The sequence below is a fragment of the Glandiceps talaboti genome, chromosome 7 (assembly GCF_964340395.1).
Source record: "Glandiceps talaboti chromosome 7, keGlaTala1.1, whole genome shotgun sequence".
Lineage (NCBI taxonomy): Eukaryota > Metazoa > Hemichordata > Enteropneusta > Spengelidae > Glandiceps > Glandiceps talaboti.
In genome coordinates this window covers 13,612,010-13,623,924 of record NC_135555.1, presented here as the reverse complement: position 1 = coordinate 13,623,924, position 11,915 = coordinate 13,612,010, and the positions used below count along the sequence as shown (strand labels likewise).

The following is an 11,915-nucleotide window of genomic DNA, read 5'->3' as shown; positions in this document are numbered from 1 at the left end:
GATAATGAAGGTCAGAATGATACTGAAGATTTAGACAATCAAAATCTGTTTGGAGACAGACTAATTTCAAATGATGCACAACTGACAAAAAGAGACACTGACAGTTTCTCGGGTATAGTTAAAGAAAGGCGAATAACTTTAGCTGCCACACCAACAACGAATTTTACATTTACAAGTGGACCTTCTCAAAATATGCCTAATGCTGCTGCCAAACCTCGACGAAATAGTATCAGTACCATTTTTCCTGGACGAGCATTATCAGCACCACCACAGAGGAATCAGGTACCAAAGCCACCAATACGACGCACTAAATCTGCGAAGATTGGAGAAAAGGAGCACATAGCCGCCGACTCTCCGACTTCACCCAGGGAGGACATTAAACATAGACGGATGTCTTTTCAAGTCGTCAACGCGTTCCAGCTAGGGTCCAGAAGAACTTCTAACGGAGATAATGTCCTGACGTCACGGAATCAGACAAACGGTGAGAGGAGGATATCGTCAACCTTACCTCCAACTATTTACGAACAGCAATCACGGCCACGAGTGCATTTCGAGAAGGAACCCGATACACCCGGAAACCCCGCTCAAGTTCGTAGCGGTATGGGGAAATGGCAGGCCAAATTACATAAACATGCTAAAGAACTCGGTCTTAATATGGATAAAATTCAACAAAGTCTACAGGAAGCGAAAGACGACGAGGACGACTATATTAATATGTTTGCTGAAATGAAATATTGCCGTTATCTTAGATGGGGTAAGGAAGATAAGAACATTGGAGAAATGATTGCCGACAGAGGAAGAACTGACCCTGAACAACTTCAATTGAAATTTGCCCGCAAAGATTCAAGAGGGTTTTCTAAATTAGATTTTCAAGACGCACTGCCAGATAGAACACGAAAGAAAAGAATAGTGCGTAATTGAACTATGTCATGATGTAATTACTACTCCAAGAATTATATCAGTCTCTGTCATAGAGGGTCTTTGACTTTTATGATCATTGGTCAGAAGTAGAATCCTGGTGCGGACGCAATTCGTCACGTGACGGTTTATATAGGTCTGATTGCATGATAATAGGTTCTATGTCTATACTCCTACTTGCATACAAAGGCTCGATTCTAAGTGTTGACTCTTCACCCCAAACGAACGTGAAAGGGGCACCAGACAGAATCAAACCCTTAATTTATTCCATCGCGACATGCAGTCTAGTACATGTACGGTAGGGTAGAAGTAGAAGTAGCTCTGGATATATTGCTACGCACAATGTTCTTACACCTCTACGGTACTAAGAGTATCGACAACACCGTAGCAATACATCCAGAGCTAGATAGATGACATACAAAGACGCACTGCCAGATAGAACACGAAAGATGTGTCCTTGTCGTTCACGTACGTGTGCATTGTACATTTACCGAAGTAAAATATGTGTTTTTTTAATGGCCAATCGATTGCTATTGTACAGTACTAAAAATAATTTCCTATCACAATAATCACAAATACCTGGAGTACATATTGAATATTTTGTAGTTCGCTGTCAATTTGTAATCGTTTTAATACATTTTGTAAATTACGTGTGACCAATGATGGCTTGTCTGTTTTTTTTTCTGTCTTTGCCACCTTATTTGTTGTTATTGTTTCACCAATAAATATTTACTTCATTAATATTTTGTCATCAATGCATCAAGAGAGTGATATACTGTGAAGTGAGTCTCGCCACCTAATTGATAATTGTTCTACCGTTGCTTTGTAAATGTCTTTTTTGGTCTGATAGTCTTCGGTGTATATGGTGTCAGACTTACCATATGTGGATAATTAGTCAGGCCGCCCATCAGTTGATACTAGTGGTAAGTGAAACCACCAAAGGTTATTATTCAATTAACTCCAGGCCTGTACCACGTAGACCTAATTCCAGACTAGGCACTCTATATATTGGTCTGAGACCTACACACTTCAACTGTTTAGTCGTGATTTCTACTTTGTCCATGTCTCTTTACTTTGTATTCATTATAGCCTATCCTAACTGACATTTTGAGTCTATTGAGTTACATACAAACACAGACTTGTTCTATGCAGTTTCACATTGATTTTTCAGGATAAAATTGTTTTATAAAATACAAATCCAAAATAAGCACCCAATCCTCATAATATGGCCACATTAAGATACTTTTAATGTGGAAATGCCATAAATTATCATTTCTAAAGTCACGTGCCAAAAAAAGATAGACAACGAAAAGAAGTGTAGTAAATTTTGTATATATTGTATGTGATTGATAAGGAAGATACTGTGTTCTTTAAAAACTTTAGCAATTGATCGAAGTATGCATGCAACCCATAAAATGATCACGTGACTTCTCAAAATGTGCATATTGAGAAATATCCGTTTTGTTTTTTTTTAGTATAAATATTGTTTCATATCAACAAGATCAAGAGTTACTGACCACTGCCTGATTGCTTGGACGGTTTGTTTGATAATTCAACAGTTCCCATTATATATGCCTATTAAACGACATTTTTGTCCTCGGCCCGTAAAATGTACACCGCTCACCTAATATCACGTGACTGACTTTTAATCACATTCTGTGAAAGTAGTTTCCAACGCCAAGCGGCTCCAAAAGTCGATATTCGTCCGGTTCCAAGATGCATTGCGCACAAGAGGACGTCGCTTACGTTGTTACATTTAGTCTTGTTTTGTCTTTATTACGTTTGAAATAACATTTTCATATAATGGAAGACATGTTGACCTCTTTAATTATGAGTGATTTTGTAGAACAAAGACTAAACGCCATCAATGACAGAGAGGGATTTTATGGGTGAACCCAGGGTACGGTCAGGTGACAACCACCCCCCTGCAAATCCACCAGCGCATACACAATCCATGGCATTATATGGAGAGAAGCGCAATGCATCTTGGAACCGGCAACAGGTCTATTCTAGTCTTCATGTTTTATGATGTTATTATTAACATATTCAGTGGCAAAAGCGTCTGCTGATTTCTGTCCATCGACTTCCGTCATGTCAGCTTGCACTGCAACTGTTGTCATTTGCTGTCGAGAAAGCACGACATTAGACATTGGTAATATTTAACAATACATATTTTGAAGGTTCCATTTCTATACGAAGCATTTTTGTTATATGAAATTAATATTCATCATTAATGTGTAACAGTGGTAGATACACATGTGTTCATGTTTGTCACATGATGACGTCTATCTTTGCACAAACTGTTATGATGTCATAACTAGATGTTTTCCCCATAAACCCTTGCAGGAAATCACCCCAATGGCCAAACACATATCAAGTATTTCAAAGTTACCAAAGTGCTATTGTATCACCAAAAACATACTTAAGTTTATAGCAGTAATCAATATAATTGTACTAAATGCAGAAATAAGTCTGGCTGGACTTTTCCTTTAAACTTCTGGTTACCATGGTTTCAACTTACACAGTGAGACAGTTTCTTCTCCTCTTCGTCTTCTTCTCCAAATCTTACTCCACAGTAACCCGCCTTTCGTCGTTTTGACGACAAACAACAACAGCACTTATCAACGATGGAACAAATAGTTCTAGGGTCCACGTCTTCTGGTTTCATGGGGCCTAAGAATTCATCGAATCAAACAATAATTAATTTACGCTAAAGCCAAACTGTTGGAGTAATATTGTAATAAACAAACACACATTCGACAAATGAAGAGCGTTAGGCTTGATGTACATGACAGAGATTCGAACTAGGTGTGTAAGTAAAGGATCATATACAACGAGACGTCGGCGTCTAGGTAGATATCGGGCGCTTACAAAAGAACAAGTATACCGTCCAATATGATGTCTGAAGACGGTATCATACAAACGATAATTAACGGAAGAGCTAAAAAGAAATTGCGCCGAGTACACTACAACCCTACTTATACCACGCCTCACTTTATGGCGTCCTGACACCACGGGACCGGTTGTATATTGTGTGCAAACCGACGTTGGTTGTCAATGGCAACATAGTATAATGAAACTTACAGTCATGTCGTACTCTCTCCCCCATGATGATATGTATATCTAATACAAAAGTCTCACGCATGTGTTTAAGACTTGTAAAAGAGTGTAAAAAATGTAAGTCCGATAAAATCTTTAATGTGGCAATAATATCAAAGTGCAAGCTAAAGCATCTATTTTGACTATTGTAAGACAGAGTAAAAGTTGTTATTACAATATACTCATTGACGTGGAGATCACTTCTGCATGTAATAATATCAATGTGTTTACCCGTCACAAAGCTGACCAGCAAACCAACAAGAATGGCAGTCACCCAGGCAATAGTACCGTAGTATAGATAGGATATTTGAAACATCTGTGCAAATGAGGGACTGAAATGAAATAAAAGGGAAAACGATACACTTCTTGACAGTAGAGCTATACCAGATTACCGATATCTTAGATAAGGCACAACACTTATACATACAAGTTAAAATAAATCCCATGTTTTCACATTTGTGCTATCTGATCATTAGAGCTGTAAGGATTGACAGGGCCAAACCTTTGTTAGAGCCAACTTTTCACTATAGCTCTGCGAGACATACAAATGCTTTTCTCACCCCACCTTAAGCCTAACCCGACACGGGCCTTTAAACATTTCTCAGCTCACAGTTTGAAGTATTGGCTACTCGACGTGAATCCTGATAATAATATCACAATTCATTGTAAACCAATACTCATATTTCATTTTAACAAAGCTGTATCAAAAATGATATATTTGAACTCACTAATTGTCAGGTGCTGTTAAAGTTGGTGTGGTTGACCCTGGGGTTATTCCCATCGTTGATGGCGTGGTGTATGCCAATGTAGTGAGGTCTGAGGTTATGTTGGGAACTGGACACCCAGCTATTGAAAGAGGTTTTAACTCTCTTATCGCTGGCCATGGGTAGACAATAGAACCAATCCCAAACCAGAATGCCATGAAAAGTCCACTTAGTAAACCAAGTATTGCACCCTGGTGAGTAAACGTAGAAAATCTAGGACTCTGGTTGTGTGTCGTTGCGGGCACTCCATACTGCCATCGCTTATACAACGACTGAGTTTGCATTTGTTGAGTCCTGTTGGTCGAATTGTTAGAGTGGTTTGGCTCGGAATCTACGCCACTTCGAACCTCGTTAACCATATTGTACAAATATGGGGACCTGGTATACAGGTACGATGGATATGGCTTTGAGAAGAATTTACGCTTAGGATCCATCACTTACAGACTATTGTCTTTCAATTTCCCCAGTTTCGTTAGTTTTAAAACGGAAGATTTTATACAATATATTAATATCATGGAACGGCTATGAGTCAATACCAAATGCTGTAGAAAATACAATTTATTTGTTATCTAAAATGAATTGAAAGAGAGTGTATTTTTTGGTCGGCTGTACTTACCTTTGAATTTGCCCACGGGAAAAACATACCGAGGGAGAAGAGGCCAAGTAAAGGTCCTCCAACCATACCAAAGATACTCAAAGAAACCTGGATAATGGAGAGTGGAATGAGCTTATTATTCTTATCCGATTCACTCAACGTCACGCGTCAGATTGAAACAAATGTAATAAACTAATATTGGCGACTTCAAAAGTTTACGAACTCTGTTATTTTGACAAAGTGTAGTAGTGGGAGTTGTAATCCGGTAGTTTTGGTAATACATGTATATAAATATGTGATGCACTAAAATATATCAACAACATACCTGTAATACACCACCTAATTGCGAAGATACCCACGCCATGAAAACACAGAACAAACCATAGAATAAAGCTATAAGGCAATATAATATTATATAAAATGTATTACATTTATTTATTCATTTATTATTTATTTATTTGTTTATTTATTGATTTAATTATTCATTTACATCTTTTGATGAAAGTTGTCAATGAGGCGTAATTTTTAAATCTGTGAAAGAGGGGAAAGGGAGAGGGGAAGGAGAGAGAGGTATAGGTATGTAGAGGGAAACAGAGTTACTCATACAGACAGTCAGGTAGACAATGATAAGCAGCGTCTCAAATGGAAATAGTAACAACACAGAGACTCGTCCAATTGATATAATGAATGGCGAGAGATATAGACGTCGTGTCGCTCCGCCCTCACCGGCCTCCTCTCTCTCGACCGATGTGTGAGGGCGCCCCGTCACGGCTTACCTTACAAACAAGGTTTCAAGACAAATACAGACAAAGAGTTTAGGATTTATATTGTAATGTTCTAGAAACGAGGGAATGAGTGAGATTGTAGAGTGGATGTAAAAAGATGGGATGGAGAAACAAAAAGAGCTACAGCAGTACATATAAAGAGAGACGTTGGGAAAGTTTACTCTCTATTTATGATATATAAGTATGTATGTGTATTACCAAGACCCTTTGTTATCCGTGCGTACTTCTCTTCAGGCATATTCTTCCAAATTTGACGAATACAATCTTCGCCAGTGGCTGCCGCCAGGGCGTTAAGTCCTGATGACACAGTGCTGTAATAGAATTTATACCACTTTTATTCAATTAGAAATTTAGATCGTGAAAGGACATAGAAAAGTTGGTTCAACAACCCATCGCGCTCATGAACATGATGAAAAGGTAATTATGGAGGAGGGAAGATAACTCAAAATTTGTTTGTCTTCTAATTTCGAAATATACGGAGAAAACTACCAATTTGTACTATAAATGCGCTTTCTCCCTCCTTGTTCCAGGAAAAAACAAAATGGAAACGTTTTAAAATGTCTGATAAGATTGAAATTCTCCAATCGTCGAGAACAAATCACTCTGCAATTCTTGATAACCAAATAATGCACTCTTACGAAACACATAACCACGTACAATGACAGTTACAAGGCACTGTTACAGCATTTGGACATTATACTTATATTTATACTTATATTTATACGAATACGAATACGAATACGAATACGAATACGAATACGAATACGAATACGAATACAAATATGAATACGAATACGAATACGAATACGAATACGAATACGAATACGAATACGAATACGAATATAAGTACAAACCTTAATGCACCACTAAACATACAAGAAACAAAGAGACCGGGTAAACCTGGTAAAAATCTAAGGATATCCATCACAAAGTATGGCATCAGCTAGTAATAAATTGAAATGATAATATTTGTTGTCAGCATCCTATATATTGTATAACAGTAGGTTTATTTCATGACTCGACAGAGAGACTAAACATAAGGGGTGCAATTACAGTGACGTATGTCTTCGTTTTCTGATGGGTACAACATTGTTTTGTAACATATTTGTGTAGCAGCACACACAATATAGTGCAATGTATCCAATTGAATTGATATTTTTAGGTCCGCACCCAAAAATCAGCGCCCACATGAATGACAATTTAAACTCATTACTATACTGCTTATTTTATAGATAAAATAGACTATTAATTGACAACAAAAGTAATACTCCAGTTACAGCTATTAAACATTAATTTATTATCTGAAATTTGTTCATAATACAAACAACATTAGATACAGTAGAGAGAGAGAGAGAGAGACAGACAGACAGACAGACAAACAGACAGACAGACAGACAGCTACAAACAAGCAGACAGACAGACAGACAGACAGACAGACAGACAGACAGACAGACAGACAGACAGACAGACCTGATCTGTTGCTTGGATATAACCCGCAAAGTAAGGATCGCAGTCATGGTACTTAGCATACATAGCAAGACCAGAACAGGTGGCTAAGGCCATTATTAACACCAGACCTGGTATATTCAGATAGATAGCACTATAAGGAAAATAAAATAATGGAACAACTTGTATTACATTATCAAACGGAGTTATCCTGATCAATGTTCTCAGTTTCTACTACACAAAAACGCAATTTTTCAAATCTGCCCCACATCAAATTTGAGTCCTAATACATGGATTTTAAAATGTAGTCATGAAAAATTTGAAGTGACTACTTACATCTTGGCTTCACGTTCAGAACGACATGACATATATCTCTGTACTTGACCTTGGTTGACGCCGTAGATTCCCAAGAATGTGAACAATCCTCCTACACACATTGTCCAGTAACTTAGACGATAAGTTGGGTCGACATCAAAACTAGAAGAAAATAGAAAAATTACAAGACTATAAACTACCTACTCACTTATTGCCCACCCGAAAATACAAAAAAAAACACCATATTAATTACGGCAAGTAAAATAATTCTGTGCTGCGGATAACCCAACCGACCCTAGTTTATGTATGGTGCCGACTCTAAACACTTGAAAATCTATCGCCGTATCAGATACTGTACACACTGTGTTCATGGCACGTTGTTGCTCAGGCCGTTTGTCGCTCTAGCTCTCAGAACAACAAGTCGACGACGAATTCATATTTGGCATACCATGGATTATTATGAACTACCTTATAGCACAGAGTTTATTCGAATGTTTCAGACGGTAGTTCACAGGTGAAATTAATTCTACTATTCTATACGATCCACGAAAATTCTTATGAAATTTCTTGCTACAGCCTGGCATAACATAGTAGCCGGATAATACAGCTTTGCCCCCCCCCCCCCCTTGCCGAAATACAAATGCAAGTATACTTTTTCTCTGACTTGAAATATGAAGCTTTTTTATTGTATTTCTTTCATTTCGACCTGTGCTTACTCGATATTTTGTTTTATTAAAATGCAAATTTCAACACATTTTTCACATTCAAAAATGGTGATAATTTACTTCTATTTCCGAGTAAATTTTCTTACTAGATTTGGGTCAAAATAAGTAAATAGATAGATATAAAATAAAATTCCGTCCTACCTACCCTATTTTCTGAAGTCATTTTATCGGAAACAAACATTTTTTTTTATTATTGCCTTTAACAGGAGGGAGACTTTTAGATAGTTTAGTATATGTAAGAACAGTTTGGTCGTCACGGTGTTTTCAAGTTAAGACATGACAAGCCAAGTTAAACTACTGAACATATCTTCACATCATTTTCTCTCACGAGAATCTTTGCGGCCTTTGTTCTGAGACCACGAGTTTGTGTGTGTGTGTGTGTGTGTGTGTGTGTGTGTGTGTGTGTGTGTGTGTGTGTGTACTTACTTGTCAAATTCGATTCGTCCGCCTTCTCGACAAATTTTCATGACGTTGCCCCAGCCACCGTTGTCGATTGAACCCCGTATGATGACCATTAGAAAGCCTACCACTATCACACACAGTTGAAATACATCAGTCCATAGTACAGCTTTCATACCTCCCTACATGACAGAATATATCAGATTAACACAATTTCATTTATATCTGACAAATGTTCCAAAAACCGTTAGCTTTAAAATGGATATGATTACCATAGTTTGCACTTTCTAGCTAAAAACCTTGTCACCGTATCAACTGTGCGACATATACCTATAATAACAACTTATAACGCCCCTATCCTGTCTTGATTACAGCAAATGCATTGTCACGTGTCCAGATGTACTTTTCTTGTTGTTGTTGTTGTTGTTTTTTAATATCTGAAATGCACCCAATGCGTTGTCGTAACGTGACGAAACCTTTTACACATATTGCTCACAATATACTTACTATCGTAGTGTAGAAAGTACAGACTAGTCCTACTGTCAGCACGGATCCCCAGAGAGAAAATCCAGTAACTACAGTAAAATACGCAAAGATACAAGGAAATGGGATGTGATATAAATCAGCCGGCTTCAACAAAGAAAACTACAAACTGAAGGCAACGTATAGTATGGTATGGTAATTAGCATGACAATTAGTAACTCTACTAATTAACTTCTCATTTGCTGATTATCTGACAGGCATAATTGGGAAATCTGACAGACCCCATCTCACACACACATTACCCAATCAAAAATCGCGTAATAAACCGACAAGCCCCGTCTCACAAACTCATTACCCAAACAAAGACCGTGTAACAATCTACTATAAGTTTACGAATTTATGTTCTTGCAAGAATACATTGCTAAAGAATATACCTACTTACCTGCATTCAAGGCTAATGACGGTGCATAAATAGCCACTCCCATATAAAGAACCTTTAAAAAACATAAATGTATAACCGTCAATACATGAAGACAGAGGGACTGACAGGCAGAGAGAGAGAGAGAGAGAGAGAGAGAGAGAGAGAGAGAGAGAGAGAGAGAGAGAGAGAGAGAGAGAGAGAGAGAGAGAGAGAGAGAGAGAGAGAGAGAGACAGACAGACAGACAGACAGACAGACAGACAGACAGACAGACAGACAGACAGACAGACAGACAGACAGACAGACAGACAGACAGACAGACAGACAGACAGACAGACAGACAGACAGACAGACAGACATCGAAGATTTGTTCGCATTGTGTTGTATAAAAAATATCCATCATTGAAGTGATCAACATGTGACAATCAAACACACTCCTCCAAACCAGCAACATGTATAAAATATTAGGGATTGGGCTACTACAGTATTATGAATACAATTTGATGAAATGAGATGAGAATTGTGTCATTCATTTTTTTTCTGTCATTATACTAAAAAGCTAATTTGATGGATCAGTGGGTGAATAATACATTCACAATTATAGTAAAATCATCTATGGGTCATTTCTACTCACCGTTTGGAAGATGAATGTAAGGCATCCTAGGACTCGAACTGCCTTACTTTTGAAGCGAATCTCCAAATACTGAAATATATAATGTCGAGAAATTATAGCAGTCCATGGCACATTGCGGCCATTTACCAAAAAAAAAACTTACTATTCCCGAAAATCAAAAACTAAAAAGTGATCCCTATACAGCTTCTGTGCAACCTCAAGCCACAGTGACTAAAGAAATTATTGTGGTCTGAGGTGCAACTTAAGTTTACAAATATCTAAATGACATTACATTTTAATTTGCCAAACATCATTGGCTATCATTTCCTATAATGTCGGAACAAGGAGTGGCTGTTTTTCACTCGATTTTCCATGTCCAGAGGTTATATTTGGAAAAGGGCATAGACAATAATTTATCAAATGTATGCGGTATTCTGTTACCAGATAACCAACTGTATTATGTTTGTTGATTCAAGTTTGAAGTTTGAGGAGGGATATCCTAAACGTAAAACTTATTTATTTGTGTGGTATTTTTAGTAGGTTAGCCACGTGACTGTGTTTTGTCCATCTTGTCGACACTCATGTCGATACTTTGGACATCGCCAACCTATAAACGCCCCCTTCCCCAACCCCACCTGTTGCATTTTAAGATTTGGAGTCAAACTAAAGTATAATATGATATAGTCAACACTGTTGTCCATGCCATGCGGGCACTATTTAAAATCTTATTGCCTTAAATTTACCTACCTCGTTGGCACTGGTGAGTTTAAGTCTATAGAATATAGGCATATACCAATGTGCTGTCAGTAGAAGGGAAACGGCATAATTTATGGCGTAAACAGAAACCATTGTTCCTAACAAGTACACTTCAGCCGTGGTCCCAATGACCGTTATTGCTGAGATGAAGCTAGCCACAAGAGACATAGCAACAGGCACAGCAGTCATAGTACGGCTTGCCAGTAAAAACTCCTTGGACGAACGACGCTTCCTGCTGGCATATGCGTGGTAGATTCCAATAGCTGACGAAACAGCCAGCATAAGTGCTAAGACTACATAGTCTGCTATAGAGAATGACGGCTTCTCCGTTGAAGAAGACATAGTGATATAACACACAACACAATGTATTAGAAGCTGTTTTCAACTAAGTTCTCGTCTTGTATTATAAACAAAGCAATAAAACAAGAATTTGTGACAGCTAAGCTTTTATTTACAACCTGTCTGCTTAGCAGAGCAAATATTTATTGGTATATTCAAACCGGGCAGTTATAAAAGTATAGCTAAAATTTGGCCATTTTATGACAATTCGTAGAATAATAACATCCTCATCCACATCCTCATCATCATCATCATCATC

The 11,915-nt window shown here is 37.7% G+C and overlaps 1 protein-coding gene across 1 annotated transcript; it reads right to left on the bottom strand.

Annotated features, from left to right (window-relative positions):
• Nucleotides 1-2,927: 2,927 nt before the first annotated feature.
• Nucleotides 2,928-11,659, bottom strand: LOC144437969 (sodium-coupled monocarboxylate transporter 1-like). The gene is made up of 15 exons (XM_078127003.1): nt 11,309-11,659; nt 10,583-10,651; nt 9,972-10,023; nt 9,554-9,621; nt 9,074-9,228; nt 7,944-8,084; nt 7,632-7,761; nt 7,016-7,104; nt 6,360-6,472; nt 5,702-5,769; nt 5,398-5,484; nt 4,746-4,972; nt 4,249-4,349; nt 3,440-3,591; nt 2,928-3,041 (listed from the first exon to the last, which is right to left on the bottom strand). The coding sequence occupies exons 1-15, from the start codon at nt 11,657-11,659 to the stop codon at nt 2,928-2,930; spliced, it is 1,917 nt and encodes a 638-aa protein (XP_077983129.1).
• Nucleotides 11,660-11,915: the final 256 nt, after the last annotated feature.